The sequence below is a fragment of the Sarcophilus harrisii genome, chromosome 4 (genome assembly GCF_902635505.1).
Source record: "Sarcophilus harrisii chromosome 4, mSarHar1.11, whole genome shotgun sequence".
Lineage (NCBI taxonomy): Eukaryota > Metazoa > Chordata > Mammalia > Dasyuromorphia > Dasyuridae > Sarcophilus > Sarcophilus harrisii.
Genome location: NC_045429.1, coordinates 124,071,729 through 124,092,893, shown reverse-complemented (window position 1 = coordinate 124,092,893; position 21,165 = coordinate 124,071,729). Strand labels below are relative to the sequence as shown.

Sequence of the window (21,165 nt, the reverse complement as noted above, 5' to 3'; positions counted from 1 at the left end):
GGGAATGTTTAATCTGAAAAAAATAAAAATAAAGGTGTGGGAAAGGAGAGACTGTGGATGAAAGGTCATCATATGGATAAGTAATTAAATTTAATTCAACTGATAACTAAGTTCAGAACTTAGAGCCATAGATCCAAGTTACAGAAAAGTAATTTTAAGCTTCATGTAGGGAAAAATCTAATAAATAAAGTGAAATGGGCTATTCTCAAGAAGTAGCGGGTTCTCTCTTGGGACAGATCTTCAAATAAGTGCTTGATGGTCATTTTAAAGGTATGTTACAGAAAGGATTCTTGTTTAGGAAAAGGGTAAAATAAATAGCCTTTAAGATTCCTTCTAATCCTGAAATCCTGTGATTTTTTATCTTCTTTTCCAGACAAGTCATCTTATAGAAAAGTTATATAATAATGTTGAAAATGAATTACTCCAGGTTTTTTTTTCTGTTCAGTCATAAAATAACAGTAACTTCCTAACTTATTGATCAACCTCACACATAAATACCATTATCAGAAGGATTCAACAAAAATTTCAAATTATAAATATATTTAGGAGTTAAGAGTAGGAAAGGATTAGAAGGCATAGAGATATATACCTATATATTAACTGAAATTCTGTGCATGGTCTTAATTTTTACTCTAATCCATTAACTAGAAATATTTTAGCAGGGTCCCCACAACAAATTTACACTAAAAAAAAAAAAAAGGGGGGGAGGGGGAGCACTGGACAACAACTATCAAAAGTTTTAGGTCTTAGATTTTTTTTTTGTTTTGTTTTGTTTGTTGTTCAGAAACTATATGACGGGACAAAACAAAAATTTGCTTCCTCAGTATCATCTATACTGTTAATTTCATTCCTATTCTATTACTGGGTTGGAAGTAGGGGAGGAGGAACTTGCTCCATCCAAAATTCTCTATCTATCTATCCTATATAGATCCTGAACTCAGGATCTATATAAATGCACAAATCACACTTTATCCTAAAAGACAACAAATAAAAAACTTTTTTTTAAAACTCTACTAACTTCTAAACCTGTGTATCTCTCTCTGTCTCTTTCTTCTTCCTTCTCCCCCTTCCCTTTCTCCTAACTTCTCTGTCTCCCTCCTCACTCGGTTGGCAAACATCAAAGTCATTCCCAATATCTCATTCAACAAATTCACTTACTTCCCTTCTTTTGTTGATTCATCCTCCACAAAAGCTCTTATTCTTCGTCCTTTCACACCCATAGCTGCTATGTTATTTTAGGTTCTCATCTAAACTATAACAATAGCACCCTAATTGTTTTCTCTCTATCCAGTCTCTCCTTGCTTCAATATCTATTGCCAGCACAGTTGCCAAAGTCATACTATAAGAGTCAGACTCTTATAGCATAGGTCTGACCTTGTTATAACCCTAGTCAAGAGGCTACAGTGGCTCCTTATTTGCTTCTAGGATCAAACAAAAACTCTTCTGATTTGGCATCTAAAGCCCTTCACAATCTGGTTTCAGCCAATCTTTCCAAAAAATTATAAATGGCTCTCCCTCACACATTAGATTCCAAACAGAATGGCCTGCTTCCTGCTTTTCCAGAAAAAAAAAAGCACCTATACAAACTTATCCCTGGAACACACTCCCTTCTCACCTCAGACAGCAGACTCCTTAATTTCCTTCAAAGCCCAGCTCAAACATCATCTCTTATAAGACATTTTTAAAATCCACCCAGTTGCTAGTTGGCTTCCCCTGCCAATAACCCTTGTATATACCTTGAATTTATTTATCTTGTACAATGTTTCTGCAATAGACTGAAAGATTTTTGAGGGCAAAAATTATTTGCTTTTTAATCTTTCTACCCAAATGCCTGGCACACAACACCAGACATAAATAATAATCTCTTGACTAATGACTTTGCATCACTTTACTCCCAAGACCAACTCAAATTCTCCTTATCTATTTGGGCCTTTTTTCTCTCTTTTCCCACACCACCTAAGTTTACAATGATTTCTCTCTCCCCTCAAAACTTACAGTTTGGAGGGGCAGCTAGATGGCATAGTGGATACAGCACCTGAGTTCAAATCTGATCTCAGATACTTAACACTTACTACTAGCTATGTAGCCTTGAGCAAATCACCTCCATTGCCTCTAAAAAACAAACACAAACAAACTTACTGTATGGCCAATTCTAATAGACTCGTACTGGAATGTCATCTACATCCAAAAAGAGAACTATGGGGACTGAATGTGGGTCACAGCATAGTATTTTTGCCTTTTTTTTATTGTTTGCTTGCTTTTTTCTTTCTTTCTCACTGTTTTTCCTTTTTGATCTGATTTTTCTTGTGCAGCATGATAAATGTGGAAATATACTTAAAAGAATTTTATGTTTGACCTATATTGGATTAGTTGCTAACTAGGGGAAGGGAGTACAGCGAAGGGAGAGAGAAAAATTTGGAAGACAAGGTTTTACAACGTTGAATGTTGAAAACTATCTTTACATGTATTTTAAAAATGAAAAACTATTATAATAAAAAAAAAAAAGGAAAAACACACTTTATATCACTCATTGAGCAATTAGCTATCAAATTCAAATAGTGACTCAAGTATTGTGAATAGAGCACTATACTGGGAGCATACAAAGATAAGAAAGCCTAAGTCCTTAACCACAAGCAGCTTATAATCTTATCTAAAACATAAGACACCCACAAAAGATGTAACAGAAACCAAAATCTAAGAGTGATGGGGAAAAAAAGTTAAAATCCTGGTGAGGAAAATCCAGAAAGTAGGTCAAGAATACTAGAAGAAAAAATAGACTACACTCTGGGGCAGAATTCTAAAAGAACATGAATACAGCCAGACTTAAGAACTTGAATCTAATTCTTTCAAGAGCCATTTGGTTTAAAAAAAAAAAAAATATATATATATATATATATATATATATATATACACACATATAATAATAATATATATATATACATATATATATATATATATATATATATATATATATATATATATATATATAGTACCTTGTCCAGTGTGTAGCACAAAATACAAAATCTTAAGGAAGATATAAAATTTAAATAAAACACTGACCCCTTCCCTCCTTGTGCATTAGAACTAAGGGCTATATCTCAACAAGATGGTAAATTCCTTGAGGACAGGATAAAATGTTAGCTTTAGATTTCTCTAACGGATGTTCTTTAAGGCTATTTCCACCTGTATTTCATACATGATATAATGTGCTGAACTAAACGATATCAGCATTCAAAACACGTTTGTCACAATTTCCTACTTTAATTCCCCCCCCAAAAAATGGCCTTTATCAGCCCACATGATATTCTCACAGTCTTCCTACCTCTAATTTATCTTTTCACTTCAAAATGTTCTAGTTTCCTAAATTAGCCAACTCTAAAATAGGCCTTCTTAACCTTTTTTCATGCAATGGACTCCTTTGGAAGTGTAGTGAAGCTTATATGACTCTTAGAATAATGTTTTTAAATAATTGACAGCAATGCTAGATTTCATTAGATATTGGTAAAAAATGAATTTACATGCATATATACATACAGGTTTGCATATATAATAAAACATGTAACATTTATATAAAGCTAACCATGTGCCAGGAACTGTACTAATGGCTTTACAATTATTCTGTCATTTAATCCTCACAACAACCCTGGGAGGTAGATACTATTATTATTCCCATTTTACAGATGAAGAACTAAGTGTCTTACCAAGGGTCTCACAGTTAGCAAGTGTTTTGAGGTCAGATCTGAATTCAGGGAGATGAGTCTTCCTGACCTGCAGGCCCAGTGTTCTATATCCACTGGGCCACAGAGCTGCCCTATGTATATACATATATAATATATAAATACATATTGCGTATTATAATATATAAGTTTATGTACATATTGTATATATTATCTCTGTACATGTTACATTTTATAATTATAAACACACATGTTTATATGTAGCATACAGAACATTAAAATTATATACTATATATAATTATGTTGTATATATATAGATATGCACTGTTTTTCTTATACTTTTGTGATCTTTATTGAAAGAGTTCATATCGCTGTAAATTTTCACATTTTCTTACTTAAGAGCAAAAGTTTAACTGTAACCCTAATCCTTAAGAAGGTGTCTGCAACGTTGGATGGGAAAACACATATGTAAGAGGGAGCATGGAATTGGGATTCATGTTTTAAAGTAAGGAAATGTAATATTTTGTAAAATTCTGAGTTCTGAAATAGATCATAAGGTCTAAATACATATATATTTTTTGTGTATATATATTTTGTATATATATATTTTCATATGCATATAAATATATATTATATATAATAAATATATATTTATATATAATAAATATATATTTTTGTGTATATATATATATTTGTATATATATTCTCATATGCATATAAATATATATATTATATATATAATAAATATATATTTATATATATTATATATATACATATAATAAATATATATTTTTGTATATATATATTTTTGTATATATATATTTTCATATGCATATAAATATATATAATATATATTTATATATATATATATATATAAATATACATATAATAAATATATATTTTTGTGTGTATATATTTATATGCATATAAATATATATATTATATATATATAATAAATATATATATATATTTTTTATATATAATATATATAATAAATATATATTTTTGTGTGTATATATATATTTGTATATATATTTTTTCATATGCATATAAATATATATATTATATATATAATAAACATATATATTTATATATTATATATATAAATATATATAATAAATATATATTTTGTGTATATATATATATATTTGTATATATTTTTTTCATATGCATATAAATATATTATATTTATAATAAACATATATATTTATATATTATATATATAAATATATATAATAAATATATATTTTGTGTGTAGATATATATATTTGTATATATATTTTTTCATATGCATATAAATATATATTATATATATATAAACATATATATTTATATATTATATATATAAATATATATATAATAAATATATATTTTGTGTGTATATATATATTTGTATATATATATATTTTCATATGCATATAAATATATATATTATATATAATAAACATATATATTTATATATTATTTATATAAATATATATATAATAAATATATATTTTGTGTGTATATATATATATTTGTATATATATTTTTTCATATGCATATAAAAAAATATATATATATATATATAATAAATATATATTTATATTATATATATAATATATATATAATAAATATATATTTTTGTGTGTTTACATATATTTTTATATGCATACAAATATATATATATTATATATATAATAAACATATATATTTATATTATATATATATAATATATATAATAAATATATTTTGTGTGTATATATATATATTTTTTTATATGCATACAAATATATATATTTAGACCTTATGATCTATTTCAGAACTCAGAATTTTACAAAATATTACATTTCATTAGATAATATATATATATATCTCTTCGCAAATTGCAGTTCCAGTGCCAGACTAGTTCTATACCTCTTACTGACAATATTTTTTGGGAGGGAAGAGAGGAAGTGGTAAAAGGGGACAGAGAATTGAAAGGGACTCCAAAAACTAAGTTCGCTCCAGTCCCCTCATCTGATCTATGTCCAATCAGGGACCCAGAAGAGTTACGGGCCAAAGAGGAGAGAGGGAACAGATGGAGAAGACGAGTCATCTCCGTCTCCGACCTGTAAAAGGAGGGGATTGGCGGAAATAGCCTCTAAGGGCTCTTCCGCCTCGGAATACTAAGAACGCGCAGGGAAAAGCAGCCAGAGAAGCGCCGTCAGCAGCAGGAAGAGAGGAAACCGGGTGGGGGGGGGGGAAGTCCCGGTTTCATACTCAGGGGGCGGGGCCTCCATCTCGACCAATCATATGTGCCCCCGAGGCCACCGGCGTAGCCTTCTTCCCCGAAGACTGGGGTCCGAGGGGAACCGCAGCGGGAGGGGGCGTGTCCGACGCTAGGGGTCTAGGAAGGTGCCTCTTACCTGTGAGGTCAGCCCTTGTTCTTCGTCGTCCTGTCCACTCAGCACTCGCCGCAGCTTTTCCATGACACCCCGCGGTAGCGGCTGCGGCGGTCCCGCTGAGCCTTCCTCGCGGCGGGGAACGAAGCAAACCGCGACCTCACGGGACCAGCGGAAGTCGGGGCTCACGCACCGCGAGAGTCCAAGACCTGGCGCCGCACCCAGAGTTCAGTCGCTCTGACCCGAGGCGCGAGCGCTACTGGGCATGCGCCTTCTACCCCCTCCCTTCCCCCACTCCCTTCCAGTCGCTCCTTCGGCTCGATCGGCCCCGCCCACCCCTGCAACTCGGCCAATCCACGAGCTTCCTGCGGCTTGAGGCCACGCCTCCTCCCAGCTGGGCAGTGAATCTTACAAAAAAATTTTGGTTCATTTTATTCACGCGGCGTTAACCGGGGAGGGTGACTAAACCAGAAATTTATTTTTGTAATTATTGAAGCTAAGAAAAGGGCACAGAAACAGGTGCTTCCTTCTTTTCTCACAGAGTAAGAAATCCCCTTTGAGCTTTTATAGACATTTTTTTTTAAATCCTATTTAGATAGGTATATACATAAACATCTATATATGCATAAAATATATGCAAGTTAATCCCTCAAGAGCTGGGACAACATAAGGTAAGAATAGCCTCGAAGTTGGACTTGGAAAAAGGCTGTACACCTAGTGCATTAGGGTGGATTTACTAGTCAGAGAACTTGAGTACCAAATCGTGACTTTGCTACGGAGTACCTGCAAGTGACAGCCTCTCTGTTCCTCAGTTTTCTCAAACGGAAAGCAGGGTTATGTCAGCCGGCCTCAAGTCCCTTCCATCCCTAGATCATAAAAATGCCCCTGCCATTCAGTTTGGGGGCGCTGATAGAAGAGCTGCGTTTATCTGAGCTAAGCACTTCACTAAGGTTTTTAATGTTTTAGGGTGGAAATTACTGAAAGGTAGACTTGAGCACTTCAAGTAGCATGATATGGATAAACTCAACAGAAATGTGACTAAGAAATAAAGAGGAAGGAAGGCGAATGATGAGGAAGATAACTGACTTTTTTCTGGTTCAAATAGAAGATCCTGTTTGGCTTTCAAAGCTCCTTACAACCTGATTCCTTCACACCTTTTCAGTATTCCTAAATTTAATCCCCTCCAGCAGCTCAGTTATCCAGCTACAATTGCTTTGCTTTGCTGTTCCTTAAACTGTTGGGCGTCTTAAATACTGTTCCACTATCCCCAAAGGACTATTCAGCAGTGACCCTACTAGGTCTGTATCCTGAAGAGATCATAAAAAAGGGAAAAGGACCCACATGTGCAAAAATGTTTGTAGTAGTAAAGAACTGGAAACTGAGTGTTTGCCCGTCAGTGGGGGAATGGCTGAATAAGTTATGGTGTGTGAATGTTATGGAATATTATTGTTCTGAAACAAAGGATCAGAAGGATGATTTCAGAAAGGCCTGGAGAGACTGACATGAGCTGAGGCTAAATGAAGTGAGTAGAATCAGGACAAAATTGTACACAGCAACAGCAAGATTATACCATGATTAATTCTGATGGATGTAGCTCTCTTCAATAATGAAGTAATTCAGGCCAATTCCAATGGACTTGTGATGGAGAGAGCCATCTGCATCCAGAAATAGGGCTTTGGGGAGTGAAAGTGGATCACAACATATTTTTTTTGTTTGCTTACTTTTTTTCTTTCTCATTTTCCCCCCTTTTTGATCTGATTTTTCTTGTGTTGTATGATAAATGTGTAAATATGTTTGGAAGAAATGCATATGTTTTTTTTTTATTTAATAGCCTTTTATTTACAGGATATATGCATGGGTAACTTTACAGCATTAACAATTGCCAAACCTCTTGTTCCAATTTTTTACCTCTTACCCCCCCACCCCCTCCCCTAGATGGCAGGATGACCAGTAGATGTTAAATATATTAAAATATAAATTAGATACACAATAAGTATACATGACCAAAACGTTATTTTGCTGTACAAAAAGACTCTGAAATATTGTACAATTAGCTTGTGAAGGAAATCAAAAATGCAGATGGGCATAAATATAGGGATTGGGAGTTCAATGTAATGGTTTTTAGTCATCTCCCAGAGTTCTTTCTCTGGGCATAGCTGGTTCAGTTCATTACTGCTCCATTGGAAATGATTTGATTGCTGAGGATGGCCTGGTCCATCAGAACTGGTCTTTATATAGTATTGTTGTTGAAGTATATAATGATCTCCTGGTCCTGCTCATTTCACTCAGCATCAGTTCGTGTAAGTCTCTCCAGGCCTTTCTGAAATCATCCTGTTGGTCATTTCTTACAGAACAGTAATATTCCATAATTTTCATATACCACAATTTATTCAGCCATTCTCCAACTGATGGACATCCATTCAGTTTCCAGTTTCTAGCCACTACAAAAAGGGCTGCCACAAACATTCGTGCACATACAGGTCCCTTTCCCTTCTTTATAATCTCTTTGGGATATAATCCCAGTAGTAACACTGCTGGATCAAAGGGTATGCACAGTTTGATAACTTTTTGAGCATAGTTCCAAACTACTCTCCAAAATGGTTGGATTCGTTCACAACTCCACCAACAATGGAAATGCATATGTTTTAACCTATATTGGATTACTTGTTGTCTAGGATAGGGGAATGGGGAGGAGGGAGAAAAATTTGGAACTAGAGATTTTGCAAAGGTGAATGTTGAAAACTATTTTTGTATGTATTTTGAAAATTCAAAGGAAAATTTAAAAAAATGTATTTCATCTCCCTATTTTGTGCTTTTTTTCAAAATGGCTAACTTTCCCTCATGCAGGAATGTTTTTCCTTCTCGCCTCCAAACTTCCTTGTCTTCTTTCAAAACTGTTTGAATTCCTTCTGCCACTCCTACCTGCCTACTTTCTATCTACAGATATATCTTGTATATACATTGTTAGTCACCTGTTGTCTCTGAGATAAGAATGAGTTGTCAATACTACTTTTGCCTTTTGGTTCCCAGCATTTAGCACAGTGCCTAGGACATAATCAATGCAATACAAATGTTAGCTATTATTTTTATTCAAATGCCAAATAACACTTTTTTTTTGTAGTGACAAGGAGTTTCAAGAGTTTCTTGAACAAGCTGAGTAGCCAAAGCAGCAAAGCAAGCAGAGAGACAGAGACAAGAGGCAGGTTCACTACTGTGAACTCATCTCCCCTGAACCTCAAAACCTTGCTAGCAGGAATACCTACAATCCTGTGTCTTCAACCATCATCCTGGGAAGCAGCCTGGCTATTGCTTCTGTAGGCACTATAGCAGTAGCTTCTGAGACCCAGAAAAGAAAGTTCTTGCTACCAAAGTCTTAGACACTAACAAACATCAGAAACTGATCTTATTTTGTCTGTGGAGATGACATGAAAGAAAAAGTTTTAGCATCTGCTTTGCTGCTATGTCCCAAGGACCATGGTTCGTTCCATTTTACTTGTAGCTGAAGCCTTCTATATATGTTGTTTCCCTATCCCAATGTGCTATCCTTGAAAGCATGGGCAGTCTTGCTTTTCTATTTGTAGGCCCAACATTTAACACAATGCTTTGTACACAATAAATGTTTTCTCAAAATCTTTGAATGTGTGTATATACAGACATAATTTTATGTATACATACATACATATATATAGACATGTATATCTATCTATACACACATATACATACAGATATGCTTGCACAGACTAAATGCCCTTCCTACTCTAGGAAAAGCTGAGACTATTCTGACCTCTGAGGAATTCCAACTAGCCATCAGTTTATATCTGGGACTTTGACAGTAGCAGAAGAATTTGCTATATCAGTGTATTTTTCAGCAGTGCTACAAGAGCTGCCGGGGAAGGAAATAGAAGTCCCTAAAAGTGTTTTATCATGTAAGTTCAGAGACTACAGTAGGAGCATTTCACGATTCCTCCAGGGGTCAATTCTCCACTTATTAGGATAAAGACCACTAATGTATGGATGTGGCTAGAATGGACCAAGTTTATGATTTTAAGATTAGAAAAGAAAATCCAAACTCTGGGAGATGACTAAAAACCATTACATTGAATTCCCAATCCCTATATTTATGCACACCTGCATTTTTGATTTCCTTCACAAGCTAATTGTACAATAATTCAGAGTCTGATTCTTTTTGTACAGCAAAATAATGTTTTGGTCATGTATACTTATTGTGTATCTAAGTTATATTTTAATATATTTAACATCTACTGGTCATCCTGCCATTTAGGGGAGGGGGTGGGGGGGGGTAAGAGGTGAAAAATTGGAACAAGAGGTTTGGCAATTGTTAATGCTGTAAAGTTACCCATGTATATATCCTGTAAATAAAAGGCTATTAAAAAAAAAAAAAAAGAAAAAAAAAGAAAAGAAAATCCAGTGGAATTTCTGCATGATTCAGAGGCAGCTAGTGAATGGAATGCTGGATCTGGAGTCAGGAAATATTAATTTCAAATCTTAACCCAGAAATTTATTAGCAATATGACCCTGCACAAGTCATTTATCTTTCTTAGTTTTTTCATCTGTAAAATGGGGATAATAATAACTTGCTCCCAGGGTTGTATGGGGATAAAATAAAATTGTACTTATAAAATGTTTTGCAAATCTAAAAGCAGAATGGTTTACATACATACATACATTATTACATAATTATACATATACATTATACATAATTATAATAATCATAATCATCATATAGTGTGGCTATGGTTGATCATACAATACAAGCTCTGAAAGCTTGTGATTATGGTTAAGGGAAAATTATAATAAAACATATTTATTGACAATAATTTAGTCAACTTGATCTATGTAGGAATTAAATGATAAATTTCAAAGCTAAGGTTCCTTGAAGAAAGATTTTTTGAGGTGGAAGAAAACATTGCTTTGGACTTGATTTCTTTTGGATCTCCCATAACATTGCTCCTTCTTCGTTACTACAGCATTGTTTAACCTGAGCTTTAAAAGATTAGCTTCCTTTTGAAAACCTGTGAAAAATGGTTTATCTAATCGACAGATAAGTCCGATTTACAAGTAGAAAGGAAGCATGACTTATTGCATAGAAGCTGTCCTTAAAGTCCTGAAGGCTGGGGTTACAATAAATACTGCTTTTGTGACCAAGGCTAAGTCTCTGTGACTGTGGCAAAGCCTTTTAGGTAACTCTCTGAGTCAGTGGCCTCCAAATAGGGACTAGAGACCCCTGGGGAGGGCTATGCTATCACCCTCAAAGGACAATAACCTGATACCAAGAATGTACTTGATTAACCAGTCATAGAATTGAAAAACAGTTTCTATCCCACCATGGCTGTCTATCTACCCTTATTGCCCCACACTTTCTCATTCTGTCATGCTTGATTCCTTCTAACCCCATTTGGGGTTTTCATGGCAAAGATCCTGGGAGTGATTTGTCATTTCTTTCCCCAGATCATCTTACAGATGAGGAAACTGAGGCAGATGGTTAAATGACTTGCCCAAGGTCACACAGCTAGTGTTCAAGGTCACATTTGAACTCAAAAAGATGAAAGAACTATCTGACTTCAGGCTCAGAAATATCTGCACTGTGCAATTTAGCTGCCCAAAGAAAGTAGCCCATACTTTTTTGTACAAGCTCCCAAGCTACCATACTTCTGAGCTGCTGTGGGCTCTTGTAGGTCATTTATAATCTAAAATAATTGTTATCTACAGCACTGAAAAATTCTACTTCATGACTGAAGCAGGTGCCCTTCAAATGGGCTATGCACTTGGAAACATTGACTAAGAACATGAACAAATGCTATGGTTTTCCATTTTGAAGTATGATAAAATGAGCTAGAATGGATGGATTGTGATCTAAATGGAAGATATCATTATATTATCTTACTCTGCAAATAGACCATTATCCACACCTTCCCAGTATTGTCCAGGATACCACCATCCCTTTAGTCACCCAAGTTTTCACAATCATGGTGTCATCTTCAACTTGCTTACTCTCCTCAGCTATACAATTAGTTGCGGATGTTGATTCTACTTCTCCATCTTTCTTACCTGTTGTGTTTTTTCTACTGACACAATTAACATCCTAGTTCAAGCCTTTATCACCTCTAATCTAGACTATTGTAATAGTTTTTTTAATTGGTCTTCTTGTTTCTCAATCTATCTTCTGCAATTCATCCCCTACATAGATGCCAAAATGATTTTCATAGATGTTCAGATCTAATCATACTACCCCTCTATTTAATATACTGTAATGGCTTTCTGTTGCTTATTACATCTTAAATCCTTTTTTTTAGTTTCTCCTTTTTTGTGCAAGTTTTGTAATGTAAATAATTAGAAATATATTAGCAATAAACAAATATTGCATGTTGAAAGTCTTGCAGTTTAGAGAAGAATCAAGAAAGTAGTGTTATCAAAGCTAAGAGAGAAGAGTATTTAAGAGGCAGGGATGGACAAAAGTTTCAAAAAGCTCATATGTCTCCAATTTAAACGAGGACCAAGAAATAAATCATTGAATTTAGCAGTAAAGAAATCACAGATAACTTTGAAAGAGAAAGATTCAGTTGAGTGTTAGGAATGAAAACCAGCAGAGACTTAGAAGTGAATGGGAGGTGAGGGAATAGGGTCACTAAGTAGAGACTCCCATTTCTAAGCAAAAGAAAAGAAGTCAACAACTTGAGAGAAATGAAAATGTCAAATAACAGTGTTTTAGGTTGGTTTGGGTTGTTGTTTCACATATGCAGGATACCTTGCCAGATCAATATATTATAAAATAGCAGTCATCAAAACCATTTGGTACTGGCTAAGAAAAAAAGTTGATCAGTGAAATGCGTTAGGTTCACGAGATAAAATAGTAAATGACTATATTAATCCAGTGTTTGATAAATCCAAAGACTCTAGCTTCTTGGATAAAGATTTATTATTTGACAAAAATTACTGGGAAAACTGGAAAATAGTAAGGAAAAACTAGGCATTGACCTATACCAAGATAAGGTCAAAATGGGTTCATGATTTAGATTTAAAGGGGGATGCTATAAGCAAATTAGGAGGAAAAGGAATAGATTACCTTTCAGATCTGTGGAGAAGGAAAGAATTTATAGCCAAAGTAGAACTAGAGAACATTATGAAATGTGAAATGGATAATTTTAATTATATTAAATTAAAAAGATCTTGTACAAACAAAATCAATACAGCCAAGATTAGAAGGGAAGCAGAAAACTAGGGGAAGAAATTTTTACATCCAAGGGTTCTGATAAAGGTCTCATTTCTAAAATATATAGAGAATTGACTCAAATTTATAAGAATATAAGACATTCTCCAAAGGATATGAATTCAATTTTCACTTTTCAGATGAAGAAATTAAAGACATTTCTAGTCATATGAAAAAATGCTCTAAATCGCTATTGATTAGAGAAATTCAAATTAAGACAACTCTGAGGACCACTATACACCTCTTAGATTAGCTAAGATGCAGGAAAAGATAATGATGAATATTGAAAGGAATGTGGGAAAACTTGTTGGTGGAGTTGTGAATTAAGTCAATCATTCTGGAGAGAAATTTGGCTGTGTCTCTTGTTGGTTCAGCAGTGTCTCTACTGCATCTGTATTCCAAAGACATCATAAAATAGGGAAAAGGGCCCACATGTGTAAAAATATGTGTAGCAGCTCTTTTTGTAATGTTAAGGAACTGGATGCCCATCAGTTAGGGAATGGCTGAATAAAGTTATAGCATATAAATATAATGGAATATTAATTGTTATGTAAGAAATGACTAACAGGGTGATTTCAGAGAGGCCTGGAGAGACTTACATGAACTGATGCTGAATGAAATGAGCAGAACCAGGAGATCATTGTACACAGCATGGACTTGGGTTTTTTTTTTTTTTTTTAATAATGAGGTTCTTCAGGACATTTTCAATAAACTTGTGATGAAGAGAGCCATCTGCATTCAGAAAGAGAACTGTGGGGACTGAATGTGGATATCAACATAGTATTTTCACATTTTTTGTTGTTTGCTTGCTTTTTGCTTCATTTCTCAATTTTTTTTCCTTTTTGATATGATTTTTTTGTGCAGCATGATAAATGTGGAAATATATATAGAAGAATAATACGTGTTTAACATATATTGGATTACTTGCTGACTAGGAAAGAAAGTGGGGAAAGGGACAGAGAAAAATTTGAAATACAAGGTTTTGTAAGAATGAATATTGAAAACTATCTTTGTATATATTTTGAAAATTAAAAGCTATGATTAAAAAATTTTTTTTTAAAGTTGGTGGATATATAGACATGTTTGTGAACACTGGAGAGGTGCTTATTTGATAAAGAAAAATTGAGATAAGAAAAACAAAGGGAATATTGTTAATTCTTGGAGGAGTGGGAGATGTGACCAAAAGCACAAGTGAAGCAGTTAGATTCAGCAAATAGAAGGCCCACAATTGCAACAGAGACTAGAACAACGATGAAGGGAATTTGAGGATGATGAAAAGGGGTTTTGTGATCTGGGATATGAGCAAAGAGGGAAATATCTATGAATAACTTATATTTTCTTAATCAAGTAGGAGTCCAATTCCTCAAAAGAGGAATTGGGAAAGGAAACTGGTGTTGGATATTAAAGGTGAGGGAAAAGATTTGATATAATCATTGTGGAGAATATGATAATTAGCAATTTTCTGCTTTATGCTAAACTCTGGTGATAAACTCTGGTGAGGAAAGTGTGTCAATCCTTTTTCTCAAGGAGTTTATATTCTATTAGGGGAGAGAGGATGCAATATATCCAAAGATAAATAACCATAGGATAAATAAACATATGCAAAATAAAAACTGAGATTTGGGATGGGTATTGCTAATAACCGGAGGAACCAGGAAAATGTTTCTTTAAAGGAAGTGGCATAAATTGAGAATTGAAGAGCACTAGGATTTTCAGAGATAGAAGAAAGAAGACACTGTATTCCTAGAATTCTGGATAGCTTGTGCCAAGGTGCTGAAGCAGAATGGCTACATAAAAAAACAATAAGTAGATTGTTTTGACAAGTCTCCAGTGTGTGAAGAAAGTAAGATACAGTTAACTTGGGAAGGAAGATAGACCAATTTTAAAAGAGCTTTAAATACCAAACAGAAGAGTTCATAGTTTTCTTAAGGGCAAAGGGAAACCTGGATTCTTCTTGAGCAGGAGACCACCATGTTTAGGGCTCGGATTTTGGAATATCAAGTTGGCAGTTATATAGAGAGTAAAACACCAAGAGGCCAAAATAGGAGGATATTGGAACAATCCAGAGAGCAAGGTACTTTGGCTTTGAGCTAGAGTAATTTCAGCATGAATATGGTGGAAAGGGATGATTATGGGGAAAATTGGACAAGAAAGTCAAATGCGGAAGAATAAAAGCATTTTATTGCAACAATGAAGGCATATTGAGATCAGATGACAATTTTTTGATGAACCCATTGTCACATCTGTGTGACTTTCTATGAGAATTCAGTAGTATGTAAATAGGGAATGGAGAAGTTGAATGATGAAGGTTAATCAAAGTTAGGATTTTGGAATATATTTAGAACATGTCATTCAGCAATCTAAACACATTCAGAAAATAACATATTCAATATGATTGGTTTTTTTTTCTGACATCTCAAAGCAGCCCATAAATAATAAATACTAGAAATTTAGTCCATCAAAGCAATCTGTGGTATACCTATAATACTAACTCAGGCTTTCAAGGGATACATAGTGAATCCCTTCAAGATAAACCTTTTGTATTCTTGGCATAGTAAACCCCACAAATCATAACTCCATCTTTCAGGGCAAATAAATCACAAGATTTTACAGCAAATTGTTTTGTCCTTACTCAATAAATCTGACATAGCCCTTAACTTGAAAACTGTAAAACTAATAATGCACAATAATGTAATGACTTTTTTTCATTAACTTTATACTTCTAACCTACCCCAGTATAAAATCTAAAAATATATACTAAGATACCTTCTTTTTTAAAAAATTAAAGCTTTTTATTTTCAAAATACATGCATGGATAATTTTCAACATTCATCTTGCAAAACCTTGTATTCCAAATTTTTTCCCTCTCTTCCCCTACCCCCTCCCGCAGATGACAAATAATCTAATATATGGTAAACATGTGCAATTCTTCTACAGATATTTCCTCAAATATAAGATATCTTCTTAAGCAAATAGTTCTATATCCTTTACCCAGCCATGTACATTGTCTTTATTCCTGATCACACTTAATCATTCTAAAACAAGTGAAGTATTGTCTTAGATTCTGAACTGAGAGCATTCTGATAATCCAGTATAACCTGTGCTTTACAGAACTGTGACTCAGGGCTCTCATGGATTTCATTATCTGAAGTCTTCTCAATTTTAACTCTGTAGTTAGTTTTGCTTCTCATGTAAATCTCCTTGGGATCACATGAATTTGCCCCATGTTGACCATTCCTCTGTGTGGATTCATTTCTGCATGCACATAGCTAACAAAGAATGGAAATAATATGAATTTATTAAAATTCATGTTGAGAAGAGAAAAGGTGAGAATCAGAGACCTGATTAGTACTGGAATAGTTACATCCACCTTCCAAGGGAGATGGCATTCCTTTCTAGTTCCTCACTTCCAGGACTTCATTTGTATAATCCCTACAAAACTCATGCATTGCTATGCAAGGACCAGTCCAAAGCCAGTTACCCTCCTCCTTTTTTCTGTAATCTCTTTGCTCCCTCCTTCTGATGCCTTCTTCTCTGCTCCTGCCTACCATTAATCCATCACACAACAAGCATTTGTCAAGTACTTACTATGTACTTGTTACTGTGCTAAGTTCTGAGAATACAAGTACGAGCAGAAAGAAAGACAGTTCCTACCTCCAAGGAGATAGAATCCTATTATAAAGCATAAAAGGAAGCTGAAAGGGAGCTGAAGTGGGATGAAAGTACTCAGCATGAGTGAGAAATGAAGAGATGGTTGGCTTGGGAACCTTCTTTAAATAAAGGTCCTGGGAGAAATCATCTAATCAGAGGGATGGGCCACTAGATACTTTAAAGGGAGGTGAGAATTCCAGGGCTGAAATAATCTTGGGTTAAAAGCTTTCTGTATATAATGGGAAAATGTAGATTGTAATCTGGAAAGAAATGAACCAATACTCTTTTCTATAGTTGCCATCTTTTATTTGGGTCCTTTAATTCCCAACCTGACTTAAGAACTTCTTACTACTTACTAGTAAATGGCACATCCATAGATACTGATGAATTAATAGAATGCACATATAATGTTCACTTTATTATTAAAGTTAGTCCAATTTCTTTTTGTGACTATGGATTATATTAGAAGAAATTTTGTCGTTTTCTTATGTTCTCTAAGAAATTAGCACATCATCCATGGGGAAAAAGAGGATATGGAGCAATTTCTCTTGAATGGAATTTATCTTTCCCTTCAAAACTACCCCTCCTGTAAAATTCACTATTCTTCCAGCTACCTAGGTTTTTGTCCTCAGAGCAATCCTTGATTCTTCTATCTCTTTGCCAGACCTACATATCAGGGCAATTTCCTGCTTTTATCACACATCTCTTCCTTTCTAATCTACTCACACAATCACTATTCTGATTCAGGTCCTTATCACCTCTTGCCAAGGCTGTTATAATTGCTTCTCTCTTCTAGTGTCTCCCTTTCCTAAGCTGTATTCCATATGGCTGCCAAACTACTCTTCTTAAGGAATAGGTCTGACCATTTCATTCCCCTGTTCACAAATCTTCTCTAGGATGATCTCTTCAGCCCAGAATTTAAAGCCCTCAACAATATAGTTCTTATCTGTTCTACTAAAACAACTTAAATAGCTATTCTCCAAATTGACATATTTGCCAACACAGTGCCTTTGTACAAAATGTCTCCCATACTTGAAATGTGCATCTTCCTTAGTTCTACTTCTTAGAAACAATTTTCAGGTTCCTTCAAAAGAGGAACTATCTCTTCAGTTGGACCTTTCATGATTTTCTCCAATTGTTAGTGTTCTTTCTTTACCAGAGACCAAATCCTTTCTTCAACTGGCCTGTCCCTGTTGTTCCCACTGCTAGTACCTTCCCTCTGAATCAGAGGGAGTACCTTACTCCCATTTATACAGTATATATGTAGGTGTATATCTATGTGTATATATGTATAAACACATGTATACATATTGTAATATATGTTTCTGCATATAGCATTATATACATTCATGTATTACACTTTATACATTGTATGTTATGTGCATGTGTATACATGTGTATTGTAATATATACATATGTGTATGTATATATGTATATACCTAGTTATTTGCATATATTCTCTGCCATTAGACATGTGAGTTTCTTAAAGACTGTTTTAGCCTTCCCACACACATTGGAAAATTGTCAGTTCTTAAGACTGAGGAAAGATTTTTTTTCTTTTTTTTTTTTTTAATCTCTGGCACCTAGCATAGTCCATTAAATTTAAAGTAAGTCCCTAATACATGTTGAATTACTAAATTCTATTATAGTTAGTTTTTACAGGTCTTCTCCATAACATTTTAGATGAGTATGTATCTTTTTTATACCTCTGCATATTGCTGAACAAAGTTATCTCTATGGACTCCTCTGCCATAGAATTCTGTATGATATAAATATTTATGTACTTGTTTGATGTAAACTTTTAAAATTGCTTTTTCCCCTACTGCTCCAAATGTTTTTTTAAGTCAACAAATAAACCTATTTATTTGCTCATTTCAATTAGAAGTCTTTTATAGATAACTGTTCATAAAACATGTTTGTTCTTTCTCGTATTTTCACTAAGAATACCTTCTTATACATAGACCATTCGTATAAAGATTTTATAAAGATCAGGAAATAGCCATGTGAGTTGGCAGGGGGTGGATAAATTATTGGTCACCCTTTTGGTAAAAAATATTGTTTATTATCTTTTCCATTATTTGGAATCTTCCCCTATTAAAGATATCTTATAAACTAGGATCAGGGGTCCTCAAACTACGGCCGGGGCCTGATGCAGCAGCTGAGAACGTTTATCCCCCTCACCCAGGGCTATGAAGTTTCTTTATTTAAAGGACCACAAAACTAAGTTTTTTTTTTCACTATAGTTTGGCCCTCCAACAGTCTGAGGGACCCCTATTTTAAAAGTTTGAGGACCCCTGAGTGCTGAGTGATTTTTAAATGGTGCTAATTACGGCACGGATTTCTGATCAAACAAAAAAATACAACTGACACATATTAAATGCCTATTGTATGCAAAACATTTTTATGCATCAAATTTCTTCTATATTTATTTAGTCAGACCCAGGCAGTCTTCCTGAATCCCTCTTCTTAAATGCATAACCACTTCACCTAGTATATTGGGGACAACAATGCAAGGATAAAGATGTTACAATTATACTACTTTTACTGGTGAGGAGATCACCTCAGAAATGGCTCTTCTAAAGCATTAATAGAGATCTGTGTTAAGCACTAGGGGAGGAAGAAGACGAGTAAATACAAAAATAAGTAAAACCAATTTGGGTCTTCAAGGACGTTATAGATTATTAGGCAACACAAGGTAGAAAGATGCAGAATAATTCATTTTTCTCTACCCCTCATTGTGACAATTCTGGGAAGTGTTTGACTTCCTCATTCCTCTATTCTGAAGATTTCTCCTTAAAGAAAGATTCAGAGAAATTTTAATAACCAAACCCAGTTGGGGGTAGAGGAAGAGCAAGGGATAACTGGGAGGAAATTAGGGTATTTTGTTATGCTCTTAGAACCAGGGGGAGTTCTGAGCTCAGCAGGAAACACCCCATGCAGGAACTAGGGAAGAGAATATCAGATTGGGAATCACTTTGACTCAACAGGGAGTCAGTGATAGAGATCTATTCAAAGAGGACAGGGGAGGGTCTGTGCTCCTGACTGCTGGACAACCGTGTGTGAGGCCATGAGTCTGTGCCATCTGAGGTCCACAGAAAAGGCTTTTGAGGGCAGATCCTTGGACAGCTCCAAAACACTGAGGTATGAAACGCCTTTGTAAGGTAAGCAAGAGATGAGAGGCTTCCACCTGTGGGAGTTGTGGAGAACTGCAGGTAGAACAAGAAGGGACCAGCTGAGGGAAGTGCAGGGCTAAAGAACTCCTAAAACAACAACTCCTAACTCCAAACCTTTTTACCGACTGTCCCTCATGCTTGGAATTGGCTTCCTTCTCTCCATTTCTTGACTTTACTGACTTCCTTCAAGTCTCAAACTAAAAATCCCACCTTCCACAAGAAATCTTTCCTGATCTTCCTTAATGTTAGTTCTTTTCCCCCATGAGATTATCTCCAATTTAGCTTGTATATATCTTTTTTAAAAATTTAATATTATTTTATTTTTTTCCAATTACAAGTAAAAAATAGCTTTCAAAATACATTTTTGTAAGATTTTGATTTTCCTTTATTTTCTCTGTCTATAACCTTCTTCCTCCTCAAGACAGCAATCTGACATAGATTACACATGTAGGTTGTATATGTATCATGATTGCATCATAATTATTTACATACTGTTTGCCCCATTAGACCATGAGCTTCTTGAGAGCAGGGATTGTTTTAACCTTTAAATTCCCAGTTTTTAGTATAGTGCTTTGCATATAGTAGGTATTTAATAAAGACTGCTTGACTTGACTTCAGAGAATTACTGGAATTATGACCCATACCTGCTGTGAAATGTGAAAGTCTGCAGGAGGTGCCTACACAATGAGAATATACAAAAAGCAAAACCAATTGAAAACTCTCCTTGACACATGAACATAAATGATGGAAATCTCTGGGGAGGATTTGTTCATTGTTAGTGTCAGGTTTGTTTGTTTTAAATCTCTGAGCTCTGCTAAGAGATCTATTTCTTTTATTTAACTGGTGAATAATCCGTTTTTCTCCTTTGAGCTTTATAAACTCTGTGCTCAGAAAGGAAGTTGATGGCAACACATTGGCTGTTATGATACATTAAAATTTCTGGACTGTTTCTGTGATAGAAATGAGTCAAAGATGTGACAAATCAAGGTTTTGGCGAAATATGAGGATCTCTGACACAAATACTTTAAATAAAAATAATAGCTAATATTTATATAATATCATAATATTTAAAG

The 21,165-nt window shown here is 34.4% G+C and overlaps 1 protein-coding gene across 2 annotated transcripts in view; it reads right to left on the bottom strand.

Annotated features, from left to right (window-relative positions):
* The window catches only part of SFT2D1 (SFT2 domain containing 1), a 40,464-nt gene extending 34,143 nt beyond the window's left edge, over nt 1-6,321 (bottom strand). For both annotated transcript variants that reach the window (XM_031937508.1, XM_031937509.1), the window contains exon 1: nt 6,065-6,321. In XM_031937508.1, coding sequence (XP_031793368.1) covers nt 6,065-6,127 — 63 coding nt within the window. In that variant the 5' untranslated portion in view covers nt 6,128-6,321. The remainder of the gene's footprint in view (nt 1-6,064) is intronic.
* Nucleotides 6,322-21,165: the final 14,844 nt, after the last annotated feature.